The following is a 25889-nucleotide window of genomic DNA, read 5'->3' as shown; positions in this document are numbered from 1 at the left end:
GCTAATATTAGTCATCAGAAATTTCGAATACAGTAGTTATCAATCGTCTAATATTAGCTTTACGATAATATCTATTCTTAGTAACCTAACTGCATCAAATATAGCAATTAACACAATCAAATATAGCTATCCTTATAATCAAATATGGGGCACATCACTACAACGGCATCTTGTAAATTACCGCGTATCCATTATTTTTGGCTACTTAAATGGATCATGAGAAAATAGGAACATTAAATTGACAAATTTAGAGACGAACTGATGACTTACGCACGAATATCATAGTCCGCGAAATACAACGCGTATTTGTGCTTTAGTAAAAGGGTACTAAGCTCATTACCGTAGGTTAAATTAAGATAACTAATTTAAATAGCATTGATCAATTATTAATGCATCGCTGTACTTTATTAACTGGAGGCTAAAGTATTTAGTCAATCTAACGATAGCTAAAGTTGATAAAAATAATTAAAGCATTATTTAGTTATCAATTATATAATTATCATATTACAATCCTGCAAAGAGATTTAAAGAATAATCATATACAACACTACACAGTATGATAGTTTCAAGTATAATTTAAATTGTTTACCGTAAATTTCGAAATCCAAGATTTATTCATGATTACTTAAGGTTAAATTAGGTAGTCAATTTAATGATAATTATGGTTGATAAATTAGAGTAATTTAATCTATATTTATCAATTACCATATTATAACCCTATAAAAAGATGACCTATTAAAAAAGTAATACACAACACATCATGCTTTCAAGTATAATTACTACTCCTCGCTAGAAATGTCGTAATTCCAAGAGTCATTGATGATAACTTAAGGTTAAATTAGGCAATCAATTTAACGATAGCTAAAGTTGGTAAAGTGAGCAAATCCAAGGTTCAATAATCTTTATCGATTATCTATTATAATCCTACAAGAAGATGACAAATTAAGAGAAAATACTTATATGCAACACATCATGATGAGTTCAAGCATAATTTAAACTCTTCACTGGAAATATCATAATTCCACGATTCATTCATGATTGTTAAAGCACCAATTCTGCCAAGTTCATCTGCTGATTTAGCTGCATGACCATTACCACCAGTTAGTAACACCATACCTTCTGCGATGTTACCAATCATAACATGATTATGAGGGGTAAGAGTATAAGCACAACAATCTGATTCTATAGAAACTGGCTTAAAGTGGGGCAGAAAGTGATTTATGATGTCGACTAAAGTGTTTTTTGCTTCAATATCACCAGTGCCATGAAACCATTCTAATACATGCTCATAAGTGTTTATTTCGCGAATAAAATCTTTGCTATGACCAATTTTAATGTAATATTTGCCATTAGGATAAAGAATTGGTGGCAACAAGTACCAATCTCCATTCTGTTGACTAGAGTTGCGGTGTAGAATACATGGCATACCAGTATAATCTTTTAACTCTTCTTCGCTTACTTGTAATTTTACTACAGTTTGAGTACCACATGTAATAGCCAACTTTTTACGAATATCGGTTGGTATGATGTCTTTAAATAATGTAAAAGCACCTGTTGCGACTACAATCTTTTGGCTGCTTATAACCCGATTGGATTCCGTTGTAATAATAAATTTTCCATCTTGACTTCGTTGAACTTGATAAACAATATCTCTGATTAATTGGCATCCATTATCCATAGCAGCTTTTATTTCTGCCTTGACTTGACCTCGAGGAGAAATATAACCTGCAGAATTGGCTTCATAAAATCCGATATAATCATCGGCGAGATGAAGATAAGGGAATCTAGACTTTAAGTCCTTATTATTTAATCGATTGTAATTAATTTGCAAGTCTTTAGCACACTTTTCGATTTTTCCCCAAATGATATCCTGTTTGGGTCCAATGATGATCGATCCAACTTCACTATAATATTGAATACCGGTTGATTCTTGCAGATATGGATAACGTGAAATGGAGCGATCTGCTATTCTTGACCAAACAGGATCAGTATCTAAACGTCGTGTAATTCTTCCTTGGTCATAATAAGCAGCGAAAACGCTGCGACCGCTTTGACTACGAGGTAAAGTGGGCTCATCAGGGCCAATAAGGCAAACTTTCATTCCCTTGTAACATTCGGCTAAATGGCGTGCACAAGCAGATCCCATGCACCCAGCTCCAATCACTGCAACATCATAGCTATTCTCTTCATTTTTTTCCATCTTCCGTCTATGCACTATACTAGTACTTCTATTCAATCAATCATACACATAACAATTTTATGATAATTTGGATTGGATACAAGAAATATCTTAATAAATCTCTTGTACTATCTAGACTGTTACGAAATGCTAATTCTCGTATCTTATTCACATTAAATCAGCTTAATCTGTGCAAGCATTTCCAACCAATCTTATAGGAACATAACTTAAGCACATGAGTTATTTTATAAAGCTAGAATAGCCCTTACTCGTTCCATGGCTTTCGTTCTATTACTTTTACTTGCTGTTCTAGTACTCTTAAATCCGTTAGTTTATCGCGATGAATTGATTTGTTTACTGCATAAATTAAGTAAACTTACAGTACTCATACAAATTGATATTACGGTATAGTACTGAGTGGCAATATACTGTATATAGCAATCTCTATCGTGCATACGCGAGCATACTGCAGCATATAGTCCATCACGTTATCTAGTTGTACTCGTATAGATTACTTTTAATCTCTGGAATCGATTAATTAATTATCATCTGGATGCTCATCGTTTCTAGAATAATTTGATATTAGCAAGTAAATTGAATGGAATAGTGCTAAGTATCAGTACTTGAGCTAATAATTAACCTACAGTACTGGATAGTAGCTGCTGACTGAAGATTCATCAAATTTCAATCTTGCGAAGCTCGAATACTTGCAATCGAATGATCGTCGGGTGACTACGTGTTATTAAGATTTAGCTGTTTAATTTTAAGAACACTGTTGCAACAATAATTGTGAATATTACAGTATTTTTATTGCTATTGTGCCCGTATAATAGTGCAATCTACAAAATCGGATATTAAATCGGTACTTTTGCAGTGCTGTAAACAAATAATCGGATCAAAAATTGATACTACTGTGCTGTGTTGTAACGTATAATCTTATCTAAAGTTTTCAATTTTATGGTGCTGCAACGATTATTGTAACCGTTATTTGTAGTACTATACGATACACACATTAATATAGACTCTGTAGAATCGCTTCTAAAATCAATATGGGGACAGATTTGGGCTCTTTCGATATTACTATCATAGGTGCTGGTTGCATTGGATCTGCTTGTGCACGACATTTAAGTCAACTTTGTGAGAAGAAAATTTGCTTGATAGGACCGGATGAACCCGATCATCCAAGATCACAAGATACTGAGCGCAGTGTGTATGGAGCTCATTACGATGCTGGCAGAATTACACGAATTCTAGATCCTGATCTTGTATGGGCCAAGTTAGCTCAACGTTCCATACCACGCTATGTAGAAGTAGAAGAAAAATCAAATATGCAATTTTATACTCCATCTGGATATTTAGGTGTCGTTGAAGAAGGAACTAGCTATATTGATAAAGTAAAGGAATGTGCCAAACTTTTGCAAGTCGAATTTGAATTGCTTGATCATCAGCAGCTCAAATCGAAATTTCCTTATTTTTCTTTTCCTCCCTCATGCGTTGGTATTTATCAACCAAGTCAAGGTGGCTACATTAATATTCGTCAACATGTTATTGCACAAATGACGATAGCTCAAAAACAAGGATGTACATTAATTAAAGAAATTGTTGATAGGGTCGATCGAGATGATCGTGGCCAATTTAAAATTGTCACTGAAAAGGGAAATTATTTATATAGTGGTAAAGTGATTCTTGCTACAGGTGCTTTTACGCCCTTTAAAAAGTTGTTACCAGATCCCCCAAAGCAATTGGATATTGAATTGATGAAAGAAACAGTAGTTAAACTACAAGTTAAAGATAAGGATTTGCGAGATATGAAGTCAATGCCAGCTGTCATCTATTTCACTGGCAAAGATGCTCGTTACGATTGCTATATCCTACCACCAATTCGTTATGATGATGGAAAATTTTATATTAAGATTGGTCATGGCTTGACTGGTTCTGATAAACTAGATGATCATCAGCAAGTTATTGAGTGGTATCGCAATGTTGAATCTGACAATCTTGTGGAGGTCTTGGTAAAAACAATAAATCGATTAATGCCAACATTTGAATATGGCTCTGTAGTTACTGACCATTGCGTTTCCACTCACACTCCTAGCAATCATGTCATGATTGGTGAAGTTAACGAAGGAGTTACTGTGTTAACTGGCGGTTGTTCTCATGCGGCTAAATCAGCAGACGAAATTGGGCATTTGGGTGCTTTAACAGCATTAAGTAATGATTGGTCTTACGATATTCCAAAGAGTGAATTTTCCGTTTATTTTAAGCAGAATTAATTGCATCACATTATTTTACATCTTAAAAGGACAGTACAAAGTATTGTTCTCTATCAACAGTTGGCATTAAAGATGATAACGAAGCGACAACATAATCAAATGTAATCACTTAGGTATTATCCTTATTGAAATATTATATATTCACTAAAATAAAGAACCAGTATTTTGCACAGGTTGTTTAAATTCATAGAACGTGGCATATCAAAAGATGGATGAGTTTATTGATAAAGTATTTAATTAAATTTTCTGATAAGATATCTTCATCAAGTGCTAATTTTAACATAGGGTAACTTAAATTGTTAACAGACTATAAAATCACATGGTAATATTTGGCGCTCTTAATGTGTAACACGACCGTGTCGGTTTATGATCAAGATTTTTATGCCAGTAATAAATAATACCAAAATAGCGTAGTGGCTATTTTTCTTGCACTGATACCTTATGGTTGATCAATAAGTGCTATAAGTTAATATTTTTGCGCATAATACTGTATAAATGAGTTAGTAGACAACACATTTGATATAGCAATTTCATCCAATATCGTATTGACTGTTGGCGTTCTGGATGTGTAGAGCAAGTTGGATATCCTCGAAATATTGGAAGGATTCCTTTTTTTAATCATAGCTTAATCAGCGTTACTTAATAACAGAATAATGAAAATATCGTTGCGTTGTTGATATTTTTACAGTAAGCTATAGGGACTACCACCTTAAAGCTTTGATTCGTTTTCTTCATAACAAACCTGAAATACTGACGCCGGTATATCGTAATGCCATTTGCGGTGTAAAACATTCAATGCACCTATGTAGCCAATTTCGTTGCATGATTTTGCAGATCCACCATTACCTCCAACTAAGATAGTAACATTGTTGCCAACTTTATCAATCATAGGAGAACGATGAGGTGTACGAGCAATAGCACAACTATCACACTTGGAAGCTGTAAAGTAGTCGTGAGGTATCAATTTTTTTAATATCTGTTTCAGAGAAGTCTCAGCGTCAGGATCACCCGAGCCATGATACCATTGAACAAGATTTTCAGGATCGATTTTTTTACTATAATGTAACCCGTGGCCTATCTTGAGATAATAAACACCGTCATCATTGTATTTAATAGGTGGCAAAATATAGCACACATGGCGTGGTTCAGTGGCATCGGCATAAATTAAGGATGGCATTGTACTTAGGTCTTGTAAGCCTTTGGCATTAACTTGCAGTTTGACCGTTGTTTCTCTTCTTACATCTAAATCTAATTTTCGATTCCAGCTTGCCATTAGATCCTTACACTTAGTAAAGGCACCGGTTGCTAGAACAATTTTATCAGCAGTAATGTAGCGACCAGTTTCTGTAGAAATTTTTAATTTACCATCTTTGTTTTCCACAATTGATTCAACAATTTCTGCGATACGAATGCAACCTTGTAGTTGGGCTACTTTAATTTGAGCTTGCACGCAGCGACGAATATCAATATAACCAGCTTTTTCTGGTTGATAGATACCTACGTAATTACTTGGTATGGTTAAATAAGGAAATTTATCCGTTAGTTGATTACTGTCTAATATTTCAGCTTCAATTTTAAATTGATCAAGGCATTTTTCCGTAACTCGAATAAATTCGCTATCCTTTGTACCGATTGCAATAAATCCTACAGGATTAAAAAATGAGATACCACTTTCTGATTCTATTTCACGGTATCGATTGATTGATCTCTGATTTAAACGAGGTGAGACTGGGTTGGTTCCAGAGCAGCAAGTTATTCTGCCGGTATCGTAATGTGATGCAAACACGGAATTTTTACTATCACTGCGAGGACCTTGGGGTTCATTAGGGCCGATGAGGCAAACTTTCTTGTTGCATAATTTTGTTAAGTGGTATGCACATGCTGAACCAAAGCAACCAGGACCAATAATGGCAATATCAAAATGTCCAGCGGATATCATGTTCTCCTAGTCAAGAAAAGTTGTTTAGTTAAGGTTACGTACCATCGATTAACTATAAAACGAGTTGAAATAGCATTTTAAAGCTATAATTTAAAGAGTGCCTACAGCAGTATATCTTACACACTGACTAGATCTGGAGTAAAGTATATTCTATCTGCATTTCCTGGATTATAATAAGTATATGTATACGTATATCTTCACTTACTAGGCTAGAATTAAAGAGCATTGATATTTATCTTTACTTACTAAATTAAAATTAAAACAAGCCTACTATATCTTCACTTTATTATTACTGTAGGTTAAAGTAAAAGCGTATCTATCGCCACCTATTAGATTGAGATTAAAATCTATCTTTTACTACAGACTACATCAGAATCATAGACGTAAAATGAGAAAAGGAACACCAACTCGATTAGGAATAATTGAAGCATGTCGATCTTTCACTGATTAGATTAGAATCACAACCTACTTATTTGTACGTTTACTTACTAGATTAGGATTAAAGCATCTTCGCGTCTATCTACGAGTATCTTTACTTATTAAATTAGAACGAAGCGTATTTGTCTTCATCGATTAGATTAGGGTTAACGTAAACGAGTATCTATCTTCGCTGACTAGATGAGAATAATACATCTATCTACACTTACTCGATTAGGATTCAAACATGTCTATAATGACTTGGTAGATTAGAAATCAAGCATTTCGAATCGTATCTTGACTTATTCGAATTTAGGCATGCGTATGTTTACGGATTCGATTAGAATTCAAGTACATCTATCTTTACTGACTAGATTAGTAATATATCTATCTTTACTGGCTAGATTAGAAGAATATCTATCTTTACTGGCTAGATTAGAAGTATATCTATCTTTACAGATTAGATTCGAATTAAACGATATCTATCTTCCAAGATTCGAGGATCGACTAGCATGGTTGGGCGTGATAGTACCCGGTTTATTACCGGACTAAACTATTAATCTATTTGTAGTTGAGGAAAGTGGATGAACTTGATTTGGCGTGCTATTCTAGTAAAAGTACTCATGCTAATCAACCAGTAGGAGTATAAGCTACTGCTCGTGCACTCGGTACTTACAGTTCTTTCGAATATTCAGCTGCCGACAGAAGTAGGATTAAATATGCAAGATTTCCAATAGGTAGATGAAGATCAACACCAACTCATGTATACCATAGGCAAAGGCCTACTCCATGTATTATTATCAAATTGGATTAGTAGATTGATACGATTAGTGTAGGTAAATGAAGATCAACACCAACATAGGCTTACCAAAGGCAAAGCTTACTCCATGTATGATTATCAAATTGGATAGTAGATGGATACGATTAGTGTAGGTAAATGAAGATCAACACCGACATAGGCTTACCAAAGGCAAAGCTTACTGCATGTATTATTATCAAATTGGATAGTAGATGGATACGATTAGTGTAGGTAGATGAAGATCAACTCCAACATAGGCTTACCAAAGGCAAAGCTTACTGCATGTATTATTATCAAATTGGATCGTAGATGAATACGATTAATGTAGGTAGATGAAGATCAACACTAACATAGGCTTACCAAAGGCAAAGCTTACTGCATGTATTATTATCAAATTGGATTAGTAGATGGATACGATTAGTAAACTGCCTACTGGGCGGATTATTATGAAATTGGATAGTCGATGGATGCGATTCGTGTAGAAACTTGTATGATGGATAGTGGATGTGCCACAGTACCGCAACAAGTCATTTGGATACAGCAATTTGTATCGTTTTGACTTGCAAGGAAAACTGAGATTTAAAGCTGCCGGAGGTACCTGCGCGATCCTGGCAACTTGGCTATCCCCCAGTGTTGATGCCATACAGGGTTGTCGTACTCTACGGTAGTTGTAGAGCTCAGTATGCAACACTCTCGACTACATTCGACAGTAGACTGAAATTGATTTTGAATTAAGTTTACTTAACCTCTGCCTATCTCGACAGTTTTACTTTGCCAGTCTATGAAAATCTTTGTCAGCCGATTTGCTTGGCTTTAAGTGATTTTGCGAAAGGTGCTGGTCGCATTCTATTGAAAGAGACTAAGTAGAAAGCCAGTAATAGTGTGAGATTCTTCCATTTGCTTGGTATCTAGCTTTCCAATCCAGCTTTTGATACCTTTCAGTACAGTCTACTACTACGCGGGAAATTTTAAACGAAAGAAAGCGATGATAAATCAAACTTGGAGGCCAAGGGTCTAGAAAACGTAACCTTCAAGATTCCAAAGATTAATGAGCTGGAGAAAGCCTGATATTCCGTTTACGGCATAGTGCACAAATTGGCTCCTAGTCACCTTGAATCTCTTCTATCTTCTCTGAATTCGATATTCTTACAAGAGACAAGTATCGTTAAATGTTTCCAATCATGTCCGTGGCTTGATGGTCATTTCATTCCTCAAGACAGACTCTCCAGCTCAACGTTATCATTATCCTGGTCTGCTAATTGCCATCGCATCTCGTTGTACTCATTAATCATTCCTTCTAGTAGTAGTTTTTTCTTACTGCAACCCGTTTCTCCATTCATTGAATTATTTTTAATGAAGACCTCTGCAATGGCAACAGGCGATTACCTTAATAAACGACCGCAAATTAGATCCCCACCAGCACCTATTCAACAATTTAAAGATGTAAACCGTCAAGATACTCCAATTCGTGTCCAGGTAACACGCCATGACAATGAAAATAAGAAACATGTCAATTTTGCTAATGATAGCCTTAAAACTGAAAAGAATGGTAGCCGTATCCCGACAAAAATTCCTGCCCAACGCAAAGAAAAGAGTAGTGATAATGGAGAAACTAATGGAAATTTATTGCAACATCGGCAAGTTCTACTCAGTCAACCTCGATTGAATTCGACGAAAGTGATTAGGAATACGTTAAAACAATTAGAGAATTCTGATATACCGGACGTTATTTTAACTGATGAAATCAAAGCAAGTGTCAACAGTAAAGCAAGCCATGCCTTAAACACTGGCAGAAATCAGCAACGATATCACTCTTTGCTACCTCTGGAAGGCGAAGATTCCGCACTTGTGCTGAAAACTGTTCCAGCTACCAAGACAAAATATATCCGCAAGAGCACTGAACCAATTACTCATATTGATGATTGTTTACCAAATGATTATTTTTCTGAAGTTTCTCCGTTCGATTTTCAACCAATGACTAACAAAATATCCTCAGCGGAGGAATCAGTCACTTCAGCATTTGAATTTTACCAGGAAATGCAAAGGTGGATATAATTATATCAACCAGTTGAAATTATAAAATTGCACATACGTCGTGCTACAGTTTTGAAATTGATTTTTTGCTAATCCTATTTCAGCTACATGCTGTTCATACATTAGAATAGTATATGCAAATACTCATTGCTGAGCATGTTACCTTGCTTAGTCTAGTTACGCAATCATAACTTTATTAAGTAGACTGATAGCAAATTTCGATCTGTCTCGAGTTACTCTCAAATCATTGGCGTGTGTGTACTCGTATTAACTACTCAATTACTCATGTAAACAGATAGGCAGTAAGTCATAATCTATATGTTCAGCTATAGCTACTGTTTCAAATTAACCGTAGATCGTTGTAACAAAGTTGCTGAAAAAGCAAGCCAAAAGATCGCGGTATTTATTTATTTATTAGTTAGTTCCTATAATATTATCTTGTACAATGTGTATATATATAGAAAGTAAAACGTATTTACTGTACGTTGTGAAAATTTTAAATCGATTTTATCGTGTCTATTTCACGTTTTTCGTAATCACTTGCGATTTTCGTTGTTGTATTTGCAAATGGATAGAACAGATGAAAACTAAAATAGTCTGTCATACTACCATACAGGTAGAACATCGCAATCGATAATGTAGGGTGTCCACTTCTTTTGTACAACATATACAATTGGTAAATTTGGATATAAAATTACAACTTTTAAGGCTATATTTTAAATAAATATTTCACTTTGTATGTAATTTGCGTTGGCAGAATTTTTCATATTCATTGAGTTGCGGAATCGATAAACTAGCATTTATAATTCGCGCAGCTTGAATAAAATTTTGATTATTAACTTTTTCTACGGATACCCCGTTGTGTCTCATTGCTTCCATGGCAGCCTAAATAGAATGATATCAATCAATACAATTTGGAGAAATTCTTACATTATTGCATCAAAAAACTAAATACACTTGTCGGCCAGCTATTGATACTACTACATTAACACTATTAATGGTGATGTAAGAATTTAAAATTCTGAAGCTATACCTCTCTGCAGACATTTTCCAAGTCTGCTCCACTATACATGTTTGTTGTATCTGCAATCGTAGCTAGATCAACGTTGCTCTCTAATGGCATACAGCGTGTATGAACTTTGAGAATTTTTAATCTTTCGTCTCGTTCTGGCGGAGGAACATAAATAATACGATCCATTCTCCCTGGCCTTAATAAAGCATCGTCCAACATATCCGGTCTATTTGTAGCACATACAACAATGACACCATCATCTATTTGATAGTTCGATTTCTTTGTGGAAGAAATAGCTGTCGCTAGAGGTCTACTTTCATCCTTTACATTTGATAAGGTAGGCTCAGTTTCCTTCATTTTCTTCTCAGGTATTGCTAACAAATACAAAATTATGCGTTGTAAGTATATTATTTTTAACAATATGTTGGGTGCTTCATAAAGCAGATAGTTCTAACCATGATAGGAGCGTGCTGTCGAAATACCATCCATTTCGTTTAATAGGGTAGAGAGAACACGGTCTTGTACGCTATTTTTGCTGTTCTTAAGCCTTCGACTTACAATGGTATCAATTTCGTCCAAGAAAAGAATGCAAGGCGAGCTAGTCCGTGCTTGCAGAAATGCCTACATAATATAGGAGAGCACAGGAATAAAGCAACTACATTTTCCATTCTAACAACGAGACTTAAACAGTTGTCTGACAGCCTCATACAAAGTTTTAGAGCTTCAGTAATCCATAGAAATAGTTGAGGGATAACTTTTTGTTTACCTGACGGATGGCACGCTCGGAATCGCCAATGTATGGAGAATATAATTGGGCACCACTTAATGAAAGGAATGTGACGTGGCAACTACTGGCAGCTGCACGGACTAAAGTAGTTTTACTACAACCTGGAGGGCCAAATAAAAGCACACCTCTTGGCCTAGGAAGCCCAAGCCTAGCAAACGCTTGGGGATATTTTAATGGCCATTCTATAGCCTTCAATTTTAAAATTCAGCAAACAATATATTATTTCAACGTTATTCAGAGGTATTAAATGTTTAAGATATTTAAGATTACCTGCTGAATTTTTAACTTGATGTTTTCTAATCCACCAATATCATCCCAACTAATCTTTTTAAGCTCTACGGTTCCAATTGCAGCTCTCCTACTTGATGGGACTATTCGATGAATAGCGTTAATAAAATCCTTAGCACATAACTGACAACTCTCCTGATCGATAGTAGCTGTAGTCTTGCCCATTCTTTCCAGTCCCATAAACATGGCTTCTTTACAAAGTAATTTCAAGTCAGCGCCGACATACCCACACGACATCTCAGCTAGATCCTTTAAATTGACATCTGCATCTAAGTGCAAATCTCTTGTATATAGCTGCAATATCGATTCTCTTTGGCTGACATTGGGAATGCCAATATAAATCTAGAAAAAGTAGCAAGTAGTAAAATTCAGAATCCCATACAGTAATTACATTTTAAGAATCGTGCAGATAATTACTTGTATCACATTCTTACTTCTTGTTCGAATTTACACGGACCATATAAACATGGAGAAATGGCTTCCGGTCGATTTGTTGCTCCTATGATGAATAGCAAATTTTCGCGTTTTACCGCTTCTAATAAAGAAGCCAGAAGAGACACCACCTGATATTCCTCACTCGCGTTCTCGCTGTCGTTATCTTGACCTGGACATAGAGCATCAACTTCATCGATAAATAGTATGCAGCATTCTTTTTTTGCAATTTGGCGAGCTTTATCAAAATATTTCTGCAAATTTTTTTCGCTCTCCCCTTCATATGCTGCATATATATCTGCACCGTTTAGTCTTACCAACGCAGTATCGAGATCTAGAGCTAGTTTTCTAACTAGTAAAGTTTTACCAACCCCAGAAGGGCCATGCAACATTACAGCTTTTACACAGGGTAAGCCTAACTTTTTAAATTCGTGACAATGTTGAAAGTTAACTTTAGCTAAATCCTTTAGCATTGATCCTACACTGTCTAGGCCACCAATATTAATCCTTTCAACTTGCGATGGAAGTCTAACGCATGATGATATCAGAATTTTTGTCTGGCCATTAACTAATGCAAATTTTGATGAAGGCTCGACCTCGACAATTTCGATATATTTCATAGTCTGTTTCGATATAGGCCAATGTTGACAATCCATGACAGTACCAATTGTAATCACTTTATCCAGTAATAAGTAATGAATCAACTTCTGGATAGCATCATCGCTGACAGAAGAACGCTTTTTTAACTGCTTTTTCGACATGATTATTACTATCTTTACCCATTCAGCAGGGCTACTTTCGATTAAACTGATGCCGGTACAGGGGATCGATAATTTTCTGTTGAAAACATTAAAATCGTAGGGTGAATTTGTACAACGCTGTGGCGTTCGATCACACATCATGATAGGATCGATCAGAATCGTATTCTGCGAATTTCTCGTAGGCCAAACCGAACATAAGAAGGAACATTGATCACTTTGTATTTTTAAGAAGCTGCCGATCCTAATATTGCTACCCAGTAATGCAACTATCTCATGATTAAGGCGACACTTGCTGCTTCCTCTATCTCGAGCCTCACATAGCATTAATTGCTGCTGCATGAATTGCGCCATTGCATCGATTATAATTATAATTATTACCAATAGCTTACTTCAGTTCTTATTGTCAATTTCGGTCCCTATTCTATCTCAACACATTGCCACAGACTTGAGATAGTTCATACTGTACAACGATCTCTTTTTAAGCTCTAAACTTGTTATTGTCAAAGCGATAGATGGAAAGCTGCAGCATGTCCATGCTTTGCAGCGATTTATTAGCTCGGATGATGGCCTCAACGTCCGTATGTCCTCTCTGTACAGTAGTGTACGCCATACAAAACCATAGATTAGTGTAGAATGCAATACTGAAAACAGTATACTGTGCCAAATACTAGAGTACAAATGATATACGGTAGTATAGTATAATACTACAGTTGACTAGTGGACCGCGGTGATCGTCATTTTCCTGGTCTGCAAAGCTCAGCTGCTGCAATTTACAACATGGCTGCCAGTGCTTGTGCAGTCTGTTTCACGCTGCATAGGATCAGACCTTTGCCGATTTCTTTACTCAGAGGAATTAATGCGGCACAGTTTGCAAGCAAGGCTGGAAAACCAGGTACTATCAACTTCCTTACTTCTCTGCCACAAAGTTTTTGTTAGTAACCAATTCTTTTTTAACTTACAGAAAGCAAGAAAAAAAGTAAAGGCAAGAGAAATTTTCGACGCGATGAGCCAGCTGCGACGGTGGATTTAAAAATGCCTTCAGAATTGAAAGATATATGCAAAGGAGCGAATTATTTTAAAGAAGGCGAGGACCCAACCATTCTAGACGATAGCCAATATCCAGAGTGGTTATGGGATTTAGATAAACCCAAAGCTTCTCTAAGTCAATTGGAAACTGGTAGTAGAGCCTATTTCAGAAAGTTGAACAAAATCAAAATCAAATCGGAAAATCTTATGAAAAAGCAAACTGGATTTTAATAACTATCGTAAATAATGCAGTTTTTTTGAAATATTTTGAAATTCGGCTTATACACTGTACACGATGATGGAGTTATCTTACTTTGGCATGATATAGTACTACTCTTTCAGTACGGATGCTTGTCATTGATCGCATCTACTCGTATAGTAATTGTATTGTGGAATGAATACAAAAGTGAAATGTTGTCTAATTTGTACAGTACTACTAATGCAATTTACGGCCTCAATTCGCTTTAATCGGATTCGAAATTCCATGCTAGAATCTGTACTGTATTTGTTACAGTGATGCAGTAACAGTAAATTGCTGATAATTACAGTATAATATGTCAAAATTGATGTTGTACAGAGAATAATTTAGTACTGTATGAAATCTTACACATAGGATTATCTTCTATATTTATATACCGTACTGTATACCAATATTTTTGTGATTGAATGGCTGAATTTCACGCATTTTAGTGCTGTTCTAGCTTGTTTCGATACAGACTGATATTTAGTTCAACATGAATATGCAATTTTCCATACTGATAGCTAAATGAATTTATATTGGTCATGTTTAAATCTAGTGCTATTATATCATAAATGGTGATGCAGCTATTTGCATTTATTATTGGCGCTTTAACAAGTTGTATTTACTAAATTATACAGTATGCTTAAGCACTAGCCGCAGTTTTAGCACTAGCCGATGAATAAAAGACATGCGTATTGTGCGCATTCATTAGCAGCATCGTCAATGTATTTAAGATCTAACTACTTCAGTAGAACCCTCTTCAAATGGCATCTGAACGAGGACTTTGACCTGTCAGATGTCTACTCTAAATATGTGTTTAGTAGAAAGATATCTGCAATAGCTCCCACTACTGCAGCCATTCATTGCCTGCGAATCGATGCAAGAGTAATTTCAGAAATAAAATTTCTGCTTCATTTTTGAGCAGTCTTTAGCTTAATCAGCTACACGTGAAAGAGCTATAGAGTAAAATTTTAATCTGCAGCTATACTCAGCTGTGTGAGAAGTGAGAACGTGAACGAAACATGACGAATTAACGACGATGATGATATTTAAAATTGAAATAATTTCCGCAGCTGCAGAGTTGCGTGCAACTTGCAGCTAGCAATGCTGCAAGACCGTTCACGTGCAAAAGACTTAGCAGTGGGTGGACGCTATCATACGTAGCTACTTTAACTTTGCTACTGTATGATACAGTATGCTATACTGAACTGAATCTCTAGAAATCGGCTAGGTCCGAGCATGAGCAGTAGCGTATTAAAGTCAGCTCCTTTAAATTACTATAAATTACATGATTTTACGCTTGACGCACTGTTAGTGTAGTGGTATCATGCAAGATTCCCATTCTTGCGACACGGGTTCGATTCCCGTACAGTGCACTTAATTTTTTTGATCATTAATTTAGCTATTGCTTGTCAAGTAGTAGTAAATTAATTTTAACAGTCTACCATCGTAATTTATTTGTCAATTTCTTCATAAACTGTAGATGACATAATTTAAATGGCGCAATAGATGTTGATGTGAAACAAATATATAACACTGTTGTACGCGTAGAAAAGTGGTTATTTTTACGTATTGCAACTCAAAAGTGCAAGTAGAAAATGCAATTTTGCAAAATAGCAGTATAGCAATGAATAAGGTATTTTGCATCGTCGTTATTACTACAGTAATTCACTTTCGTAACTCTTGAATAATGTGTTTTGCATCGCAAGCCTTGCTAATCATCGTTACTACCACTCTACTTTACTTTCGCAAATCTTATCAACAGCCAACTGAAGCGTGTGTTATAGTGAACGCCTACCATCAGTAAATTCATAAAAAAACTTCATAGATAAACTTCACAACAGACAATATTAAGATATTGGTACACGTTATAAAAGTTCAGCTTTCTTTACAAATTTTATTATAAACGTTGGGTATTGGATGAAAATATCGATATAATCTAGAACGGATTAGATTGGCCTAACTTTTTAAATAGATCTACTATTCTCGAATTTAGCAACATCTTATACAATATATCATTTCAACTTTAAATAAGAACTTTCATAAACAGAATGAGTACTAACAATTGAGTACCGAGTATATTATACAATACAATTATGTCAAAGATGCTTAAGTAATTCTAAATTTATCATAGCCATATTAAGAGGGAGTAGAGTCAGTTAACTTACTCGAATCAATCAGCCACATAAGCCTAGTATATCACCTTACAAGTATTAAATAAATGATAAGATGCTTCGGATGATGAGTCTACTTGATGAAATGCTAAATAAAAGTAATCGGCGGCTACCTTGTAATAGATGATAGGCGTATATACACAAAAAGATAGTAAATCATAATTTAGAAGTGATAAAGTTTTATCGAAGTTTAGATATTACACTTACAAATATATATGTCATATACATCATAGATGCGTATATTTAAAGCTGGTATTTATAAGTTACAGTAAGATTTTCATTTCAGACTGACTGTTAAAAAGTTAAGAAATAGGAATCATGAATCAGCTTCCAACTAATGATAACGTAATGCATCATATCACATCTTTTCGAAAGAAACACGATAGTCACATTCAATACATGACTTGACCCAGACATTTTCTTTTTCATCGTAGATCTCTTGGCCTTCAGCGAATCGATGCTCGTGTCTTGATAAGTTTTTAGTCCACGTACTACTTCTAAAGGCTTTCCTTAACGCTAGTCGATGCAAAGATTAGATAAGACAAATCTTAGATATACAAGTATAAAATATCACCAAATAGTAACTCATCTCGTTCACTTGTATTATTACGAGTTCATCCAACTTTTATAGTAGAAAATTTGTGGTATAATCATTATCTAATGACGATATAAAGACCTTGAATTCTCTTGTCAAATTTCTTTTGCCTGGACTGTTCTTGGTTAGCCGCTCTTTTGATTAATTCATCTTGGAGACCTTGTTCATCCCCCCAAATCTGATAGCATCGCTCTTCGATCTATGAAAGATTAGCAATTTTAAATAAAGTTATATTGCTATTTCATGCTATCAAGAATTGACAAAACACTTTTTTATAGTTACTCAATTCAAGATAGAATGAATTTATGCAGTTGCTTACCTGACACAATAAGTATAACTTCATAAGGCCCCAACGAGGATTATGGGGATTTTTTTTGGATATATATTTTAGTATTGGTTCTCTCATGTCCAAGTCACAGTCTTTGAGTAAGTATTTCTGATAAAGAAAAATATCAATGAGGATGTAATGTAGTTAATATGTATTATGATTTTATATGAAAATATCCTTAATGGGGATACGATAGCAGGATAATCCTTAAAGTGCAGTTAGGCCTTTTCAAGGCCGTACATATAATCAGTATACAGTAAAGTCTTACCTGTTTGGCTTCTGTTCGAGTGATCAACGAATGCTCGCCATCTGTATCTCTGGAGAGAATGAAATTACAATAAGACTTTGATTGTAGATCCAAACTTATGATCACAGAATTGATAGCTTATCTCTATACGACAAGAAACAATATTCCAACAATACCTGCAGTTATCGCAGATTTTATACTCGAAATTATTATAGAGGTAAGATACTCCAAAGTTCTTTTGACATTTCATACATTTCAGTAATCCAATGATAGGACCTAATCCAATGCATGAAAAGGGCATGATCAACAACACTATAAAAATTGGCATACTCACATTGAAGGAAGGAAATGTTTGTAGAAAAAGGTACGATAGTCGTTCACAAAACCGATCAATTCAATGACTAGGAAACATCTCTGTATTTGGTATAAATGAAGAAGATATTATAGTAGTTTATCTAACCACCTGGTTCTTCTACGATTTGATTATTACGCGAAGTATCGGAGTCATTGACTACTTCCAAGAAAAATCCAGCGCCAGTATCAATTTCTTTACTCTCGCTTTCGTCTTTGCTTTTTTTACTATACGGTGTTTTGGCTAATCTCGCCTTTCTCAACTGTAATGCACGCTCTCGATTTCGATGAATTTTGGCTTGCATAGCCGGCGTTAAAACCAAATCATTTTCACGCTCATCGTCTCTTCCTTCCCTTGAATTTTCCATCCTATCCAACCTACCGTCTTCAATTCGATTGAATACTCGTTAGCTAAAACAGTATAATACAGTAATAGAATAAGCTATAGTCTCTTTTCAAGCTTATTCCGGCTATCGATGTGGGAAATCAGTTTGATTGCAATTACGCCATGGAGAAAATCAAATGGGGGCATTCAAGTAAACTCTTAATGCCCATCTACTCCAATCTGCTGAGCAATGACGTAAAGCTTGGACTCGGGTCTAACTGGAATACTGAGTACAGTATGACACAGTACTGTTCGTATCATACGGTACTGGAAGGGTAAGACACTGGCCACTTTGGATTCTTGCGGGTCGTTTCGACCGGAACTAGTACCCTACTCGAACCGTACCGTACCGTGACTACATGAAGGCCTAAAGAACTTAGTGTCTAGCCAACGGGAAACAGAGTGGATAGTGTTACTCGGGTGGGTGGTCGGTCTTGCCTAGCTTGAAGGAGCCCTACGACTATCCGCTATTCCAACATGTCTACAATCAATACAACTACGGCAACCACCACCGACAGTAGCAATTTTGATATCTACAATCGCCGATATGGAGTCTTCATTATTGCTATGATTATTATGGTAATGATAAAAACTGATCTTTTACAGGCTTGTGTTTGTACTGTACAGTTATGTTAAAAGTAGATGCGTTGGATTTGGAAAGAATGCCAATCATTTTGAACATAAACTTTTTCCTCTATAAAAATCAGATAGCGTATATATTCGTAATAATCATAATTAGAATAAATCCTACATCGATTTTTCGATGTAATAACAAACAAGTTCGAAAACAGAATGGGATAGAAGCATTTTAAGGGTTGATTTTTGGATAATTTATTTCTGTATTTGATTGTAAATGAATTGATAGGGTGGACTAGAAGTGATGATCCTCATTCTTCGTGTTCGACAACGTTTCGTCTTGATTAACGCAAGAAAACCGCACACGATCATTGGGTCTGATGCCGCTAAAGTAAGTACATTCGATCTGGATTTTTATTGCAGAATTTACGATATATCCATCATACAATGACCCACATAACGACTGATACTGATCTGTTTTAAAGTCTTACAAATCGCAAGATTTGTATTACTGCTGCCAAAATACCGTTCAAATACGTATAGCTAAACAGCATCATCAAGTTATACTTCAACGTAACATACTGTAGTATATACGAGTAGTATTGATGAGAACTAATGGGTTAAGGTATGATTAAAGTACCGTAGAAGCGAACCTTAAATATTGCCTTGGAAACTGCTGACGGATAATATTACGTTATGTCTGCCATTGACGCACGGAAACTTCCATGCAGAATAGACATCGTCATTAATGACTATTCAAAATTTGACTATTTACTCCATATAAGGCGATGTTAATGACTGATGTAGGCTGCATAACCTTTTGGCAGTAAATTAATTAGCAATAAAATAAAAAAGTAAAGTAGTTAATGAAGTAGATTTAACCAAATATGTACAGTAATTTAATTAGATGCTTTTCAGATATCACTTGTATTAGTGTTAGCATTGATCGATTACTTATAAAATAGACGATGCGAAAAGGAATACAGAACAGTTTAGAGAGGACCGTCCAATCTCTGTGTGAACCGTCCTTGTTACGTGACATGCAGCCTACGAAAGGTATTGACTTATAATAAATATTTCGGCTGATTTAGCATATACACGTATGTCTTCAGTAATCTTATTCTGTGCGTGTTATATTGGTGATACGAAATTCATCTCCTCTATAATGAAGAATAAGACGTTATAGTCCAGTTATCAAGCAAACAATAGTTTCAAAGCTTTAAAAAATCAATTCAACTGTATAATCTTTTCTAGATCATCATTATCGCATGAAAGTGCTAGATGAAGTGGTTGCCTTAAGTAAGTTTATTTACTTAAATTATACAGATAGATATAGACTATAATAAATAGGACTTTGAATTACTGTGTGATTGGATGGTTTGCATTAGATGATATCTTTCTCGAAATGGATGGTCATCTATTACGTCCCGTAGGTCGAGATTTTCGAGAGCATCTAAGCCTCTTAAGGCGATTTTATCCCAGCATTTTTGATGGACGTGAAGCATTATACAGTGCTCTATCGGCAATATACGAACACGCAAGATTTATTGCCAAGGTAAATTAGCTTTCTAGTCGTGGAGATGTTTAACTTGTAAGTAACCCTGTGATATTTATTACAGCCATTTGGACGTAGGGAATACGATCGGTTTCATCGACTGTTGGACTATTTAATAAAATTGGTAACTAATATCATATCAGTATAGTTGTGCCTTTTTAGTATTTAACTGGAGATAACGTGATATCCATAAAATGACGTAGACTTTAATCTTTTAGTTTAGTCATTTAAGCTGAAGATGGACTTCAATACCATATCTAATGCATTTTAATTATTATACTCGTAGATAAGAAGAATTAAGCAAGTCGATGCAAATGTTTCATCTAGTGACTTAGATGTTAGCATTCCTCATGCGCCAAAAACTACTGAAACAACAACTCTTGAAGAAGATAACGCCCAACCATCTACTTCCTCTGGAGGCATAAATATCACGAGGAATAAAAAGCGACTCAGTTCTTCACCGAAAAATAAGTCCACTAGTCGAAGTAGCAACAAAGATGATGATTCCTCATCTTCAGCTCATGTCGTAGTCACTGGCATCAGTTCAAAAGATGACGCTGTTTTTGTCTAAGCATGAGAATTTTTTATATAGATATTTATATGGAACTTTATTGTACTGTACAGATAACTATGAAAATTACGTATAGATAAAGATCGCTGGATCTGGCTGTAATTTAAGTGTTCTTTTGTAAATTTTGCTTCTCGAAATTGTAATAGTAAAAGTTGGTGAAAAATATAAAAGTTTTACTTTGCCAATAGGTTAAAGTAATGTTCTTAATGAAATAGAAAGCAACTTATTAACGGATATTATTACATTATGTATTATATTAGCAACAACTATCTATAGGCGTGCTGAGCTCGTAAAATACAATTTTATATATTTCATCGCTTTAGATAACATTCATAAGTCATACAAAGTTAGCTCACCGAGAGAGCATAAATAATGGGCTTGTACTGTTTATAAATTGCCAGCTATGTTTACTTACAAATTTTCAGCTGTAAGAGGCGGCCATTCTGTGTCGATTGAGCCATCAGATACTACTGATGGATGTAATATAAGTTATTGTTGATCCCAGTAGATTTAATTATGTCCCTGTACAATATGTTACTAATTAATATATGTTATCCGTGATTGGCCAAGCACATCTATTCGTTATACGATATTGTTAGAAATTTCAGAAATATAAACGTAATATTCGAAAAACCACCAATTACTACAAGGCATAAGAAATAAAGGAATTTCCGATCTTATGATGCGATTACTTTGAAATCATTATTGCTATAGCTATAGTTTCATCATAAAATTTTCCCACAAACGTGATGAGTTCGGATACCGATGAAAACTTTGAAAGATTTATACAGTATCTAGAATTTTTAGGAGACGCTAGATTTAGAATTATCCTAGCGGCAGTCATTATTACGGTTTGCTATTGAATATATACTATCACACAACAAAAAATAGTAACTTTTACTGTCACGTAAAATAATTCTCGATACTGTATATTTTAAAAATCTTAGGCTGCAATAGGCATATGTATGATGGTAATAAGACTTAGAGGACGTTCTAAATTAATCAGCCAAGGGATTAAAACCATAGATATAGTTGGAGATACTGGATCAAAAGTAAGTGAATTTATTTTATTGTTTGATCTAATAATATCCGGTACTTGTGTGAAGCAGCATAGTATAATATCTTAAATTATAAACATCTTACAACAACTATTGAGAGGATTACAAGCTCATATACAGTGAATGAAACTTTTGCATTTAATTGTAGAGCATTAAGGCTGAAATTAACGATAAATTAGGCATAGCAGTTACTGTTTCCACACGTCGCGAACCTTTATTCTTTGAAGATGCAGATTCGATTAAAGGTAATATCCACACTAAATTCTTGTTTGCTTTCTAAAATATTTTAAAAAAGATCACTTTGTATGCTTGTGATTGAGCAGGATATCACAATCTACTATGTTTATTATATTCAATAGGCTATCGTTATAGACTAAAAGCAATAAACGATGAAATCATTTTAAGTAAGTTAATTCTGGTCATGAAATAAAGTAATAATTCGTACAATTGTTGCTATAGATAATTATTTCCTTAGACAGCAATTCGATAAAATTTAAGCAAAGTATACTATAATTTTTGTAATGATTGTTTGTCTTTAGAATTGATTTTTTAGTATTCATTTCAATCGTAAAGATCAGCATTTACTGAAGCATAACAGAAGAGTAGCTAGACCATGGGGTGATAGAATCTCCGCTCATATTTACTTGTTAGCCAGTACTTATAAAAAAGCCTTCAAAAATCGTGGCCATTTATGTCGAGCCATCGCTGTAAAATATGAGCATGCTAGGAACTCAAAACGGGTTTGTTCGGCTTTTGACTCTAGCTACTAGATAGATGCAATATAATTCGCAAAATTTTGTAGAAGCTCTTTCTAAGTGGCAGATGCCCAGTTATAGTCTTTGTTATTAAATGAAATGCGAGTTACTTGTGTCATAAAATACGCTTTTTGTTACAGCCTTTTACACAAGCAGATTATGAAGAATGGCAATTGCTATTGGATAAGCTAAAGCAAATAGTAAGAAATAAATGATTAGCTTATATTCTGATTAAAATCATTTAAAAGGCCTGATACCTTAATAGGTAGAAGAAAGGGTAGCAGTGATTGACTCATCATCATAATGAATAGACTATCTCACTGTATCAGGCTAAACACATAAGAATATAATATTATAATTAGAGCTTGAGAAATACTACCCTTTAGCAAAAATCAAGTTACGTAGACAATACCTTGTACTTATATTATAATAGTTTGATTCAGCGCTGCTAAATTGATTCTGTTAAGTTATTCTTTCAATTGAGTTATTATTGTATTTCTATATTGAGTTATTTTGCCTTTCATTTTAAATTTTATAATTTAATAGCCACAAAAAGAAAGCTCAGCTTTGTTATTTAACTATAATAACTTGAGACAGACTATTACCTTTTACATTGATTTCCTGTAGAAATTAAAAAGCGAAAAGATGCATTTTATCTATTCCGTTGCACAATATGCGTATCTAAATTGATGCATAATACAAGATAGTTTAACATTTTTTGGCAAAATGAGCAATCTTGAGCAATCAACCTAATATAATTTTGTTACTCGCCTACCTCGTGAAATAAGTTGTTAGTCGGGTGTTCTATTTGTATATCATTCGTAAATAAAAAACAATCTTAAATGATGTTGAGAAAAGCATTACGGGAATTTGACAACTATCTTCTACCGTATGATAGGCATTGACGCCATTATCGCAACTTGGACAAGAGTAGTATTCTGTCTTTGCATCTTATAATTATACTGTACATTAGCCCATTTCATTTATGCATGATGTACTTCAGTATTTAGTTCAAATTTTCTTATGAGTTCTCAAATACATCTACTACAGTCTTGCTCTTATTTTATTCAATTTGAACATGATTTAAGGTGTAGTGTATGCAAAGGCCTTAAAAAAGATTCAGATGAAAATAAACCGTGTAGTGTAAACGCACGTTACAATACTGTTATTCAGATATGCGCTAGCGATTATCATCGTTTGTAACCTGATTTAATTGATCCAGTCATCCAGACCATTGATCATTTCGCAAGATTAATGTGTACCTACTATAAGCATGATTGCGGACTATCATAGCCATCATTATTCCTTACAGTCTGATCTAGCTGATGTAGACAGTTTATTACTGCTTGTAAATAACACAGTATATGTAAATATAATCTAGGAATGGTGTTGATGTACAAATTTTGATTGAACCATTATATCATATTTTAACATCTAGCTACTGAACCTTGATCCGACATCGACCATATCAAATAAAGTCCAAAGTTATCCCTCGCTTGATTCCATCCATGGCAAAGCTAACTTTAACGTAGTTTATGATCAATGGAGAACAAGTAATTGGACAATTTCTCATCGAAATACTAACTTGACTGCTTAAAAAATTGTAACTTTTCGTCAGTTTGAATAATTTGGTCTAAAAATGTATAAAACAGTAAATTTATATATAGAAATTCAATATTGTGAAGCCATCATACTTGAAATTTTAACTTGTGAGGAAGTTACTATTGTTGCATGTTTGTAATAAAATTTAAGAGTAACCATATTTTATGATAGGTGTAAATTATCATAGGCTTTTCTCTTGCAGAGCTTTCTGCTTTGGCAACTTTTAGAAGCAAATAAAACTCTTTTAGAGATCTAATTTGTAACTTTCATCAGATCTGAAGCGTAATGCATCTATACTAAAATTAATGCTATCTTTCGTAGAGTGCAATTTAAGGTTGAATCTGTTACCCCCGCTCTAGTTCCGATTTGCAACATACTGTAGGGTATAGGTGGAAGGCTCAAAAATTTTCAGAACTGTGGATAAGGATTGGGTGAATCATAAAGGATCCTATATATCGCAAAGCTAATCATTGACATAATACGTACAGTAGAAGGAATGACTAACATCTATTTTATAATTTATAGCATATCTCTTATAATTATAATGGGAAGTATTACGAATGATCCCATATTGCTGCGATCATTGTACACATAAATTACGCTAGTCGCTGTAAGACAATATAAATTGAGAATTGCAAATTTTTTTGCACTACAGCTCTCGCTTGCAGTATGCAGTTCTGTGTGAAGTATTTCTATCAGAAGGTAGGTAGAAGATTTCTAAGATGGACGGTACTTGCAAAGCCGATCGATGACACACTACAAAGAGATGACCAGGTAACATTTTATTTTCCAATTTACAGCGTAACTCTTATAATTATAAATGCGAACTATCCTAAACTACGGTGATCATTCTACGTCTATATTATCCTAGCCTTCACAGCATTATCGAATTGAAAATTTAGGAACTTTTTTGTGTAACTATATAGGCCTCGATCTCTCTATTTTAACTTCTATTCGTATGGCCAACCAGTGCCATCCAAAATAGTGCATCTACATGTTCATTCAGTTCATGCACGTGGTGCGGTACAGGTAAGAGTAGAAAATTTTGCTACTTACTGTAGGTCTAAGTAAAATGACGCAATGATGCCAACATGTATAACTAGATTCTATACGCTGGTAAACTGCCCAATATTGGAATCGCGAAGACTTTGCTTATTTGGAAGTTTATCACAAATTGCATTACACGCCAACAATTTTTGAGAAGATTTCAGCTTTACTACGCTGCAATCATTAACTTAAATAGAATATTTATTTCGCGAAGACTTTGCTCATTTGGAAGTTTATCACGAATTGCATTACACGCCAACAATTTTTGAGAAGATTTCAGCTTTACTACGCTGCAATCATTAACTTAAATAGAATATTTATTTCGCGAAGACTTTGCTCATTTGGAAGTTTATCACGAATTGCATTACACGCCAACAATTTTGGAGAAGATTTCAGCTTTACTATGCTGCAATCATTAACTTAAATAGAATATTTATTTCGCGAAGACTTGCTCATT

General features: G+C 34.6%; 9 protein-coding genes across 9 annotated transcripts; 5 read left to right on the top strand and 4 right to left on the bottom strand.

Moving 5' to 3' along the window:
• Positions 1-970: 970 nt before the first annotated feature.
• Positions 971-2200, bottom strand: TRIADDRAFT_60335 (uncharacterized protein; the record flags this gene model as incomplete). Its single annotated transcript, XM_002116307.1, has 1 exon — positions 971-2200. One exon carries the CDS (start codon positions 2198-2200, stop codon positions 971-973), a length of 1230 nt encoding a protein of 409 aa, XP_002116343.1.
• Positions 2201-3228: 1028 nt separating this feature from the next.
• On the top strand, positions 3229-4452 carry TRIADDRAFT_30878 (uncharacterized protein; the record flags this gene model as incomplete). Its single annotated transcript, XM_002116387.1, has 1 exon — positions 3229-4452. One exon carries the CDS (start codon positions 3229-3231, stop codon positions 4450-4452), a length of 1224 nt encoding a protein of 407 aa, XP_002116423.1.
• A 709-nt stretch (positions 4453-5161) lies between these two features.
• On the bottom strand, positions 5162-6391 carry TRIADDRAFT_60333 (uncharacterized protein; the record flags this gene model as incomplete). The annotated part of the gene is made up of 1 exon (XM_002116306.1): positions 5162-6391. One exon carries the CDS (start codon positions 6389-6391, stop codon positions 5162-5164), a length of 1230 nt encoding a protein of 409 aa, XP_002116342.1.
• A 2584-nt stretch (positions 6392-8975) lies between these two features.
• TRIADDRAFT_60332 (uncharacterized protein) lies at positions 8976-9662 on the top strand (the record flags this gene model as incomplete). The annotated part of the gene is made up of 1 exon (XM_002116386.1): positions 8976-9662. The coding sequence occupies one exon, from the start codon at positions 8976-8978 to the stop codon at positions 9660-9662; it is 687 nt and encodes a 228-aa protein (XP_002116422.1).
• A 720-nt stretch (positions 9663-10382) lies between these two features.
• TRIADDRAFT_11846 (uncharacterized protein) lies at positions 10383-12684 on the bottom strand (the record flags this gene model as incomplete). Its single annotated transcript, XM_002116305.1, has 6 exons — positions 10383-10526; positions 10675-10913; positions 11109-11274; positions 11420-11629; positions 11711-12070; positions 12163-12684. Coding segments are annotated over 6 exons (1641 nt in total), but the record flags the coding sequence as incomplete, so codon positions are not given.
• A 1014-nt stretch (positions 12685-13698) lies between these two features.
• Positions 13699-14178, top strand: TRIADDRAFT_60330 (uncharacterized protein; the record flags this gene model as incomplete). The annotated part of the gene is made up of 2 exons (XM_002116385.1): positions 13699-13813; positions 13883-14178. The coding sequence occupies 2 exons, from the start codon at positions 13699-13701 to the stop codon at positions 14176-14178; spliced, it is 411 nt and encodes a 136-aa protein (XP_002116421.1).
• A 2342-nt stretch (positions 14179-16520) lies between these two features.
• Positions 16521-18200, bottom strand: TRIADDRAFT_36524 (expressed hypothetical protein). Its single transcript, XM_002116304.1, has 6 exons — positions 17993-18200; positions 17709-17808; positions 17554-17602; positions 17277-17393; positions 17039-17156; positions 16521-16878 (listed from the first exon to the last, which is right to left on the bottom strand). The coding sequence occupies exons 1-6, from the start codon at positions 18186-18188 to the stop codon at positions 16721-16723; spliced, it is 738 nt and encodes a 245-aa protein (XP_002116340.1). The 5' UTR covers positions 18189-18200; the 3' UTR covers positions 16521-16720.
• A 948-nt stretch (positions 18201-19148) lies between these two features.
• TRIADDRAFT_60328 (uncharacterized protein) lies at positions 19149-20970 on the top strand (the record flags this gene model as incomplete). The annotated part of the gene is made up of 5 exons (XM_002116384.1): positions 19149-19235; positions 19810-19900; positions 20099-20143; positions 20278-20399; positions 20686-20970. 5 exons carry the CDS (start codon positions 19149-19151, stop codon positions 20968-20970), a joined length of 630 nt encoding a protein of 209 aa, XP_002116420.1.
• Positions 20971-21719: 749 nt separating this feature from the next.
• TRIADDRAFT_60327 (uncharacterized protein) lies at positions 21720-23473 on the top strand (the record flags this gene model as incomplete). The annotated part of the gene is made up of 7 exons (XM_002116383.1): positions 21720-21821; positions 21918-22022; positions 22177-22273; positions 22388-22432; positions 22602-22768; positions 22924-22983; positions 23411-23473. The coding sequence occupies 7 exons, from the start codon at positions 21720-21722 to the stop codon at positions 23471-23473; spliced, it is 639 nt and encodes a 212-aa protein (XP_002116419.1).
• Positions 23474-25889: the final 2416 nt, after the last annotated feature.

The sequence above is a fragment of the Trichoplax adhaerens genome, genomic scaffold, assembly GCF_000150275.1.
Source record: "Trichoplax adhaerens TRIADscaffold_15 genomic scaffold, whole genome shotgun sequence".
In the NCBI taxonomy this organism is placed as follows: Eukaryota; Metazoa; Placozoa; class Uniplacotomia; order Trichoplacea; family Trichoplacidae; genus Trichoplax; species Trichoplax adhaerens.
The sequence above is the reverse complement of the archived record's forward strand: the minus strand, read 5'-3'. Positions and strand labels throughout refer to the sequence as shown.

Excerpts from the sequence above, each read along its gene's own strand:
- TRIADDRAFT_36524 (XM_002116304.1), bottom strand. The coding sequence starts at position 18,188 with ATGCAAGCCAAAATTCATCGAAATCGAGAGCGTGCATTACAGTTGAGA. Across the intron at positions 17,809-17,992 it reads AATCGTAGAAGAACCAGGTG|GTCCTATCATTGGATTACTG; the intron begins GTTAGATAAACT and ends GCATTGGATTAG. Across the intron at positions 16,879-17,038 it reads ATTTGACAAGAGAATTCAAG|CGTTAAGGAAAGCCTTTAGA; the intron begins GTCTTTATATCG and ends TGCATCGACTAG.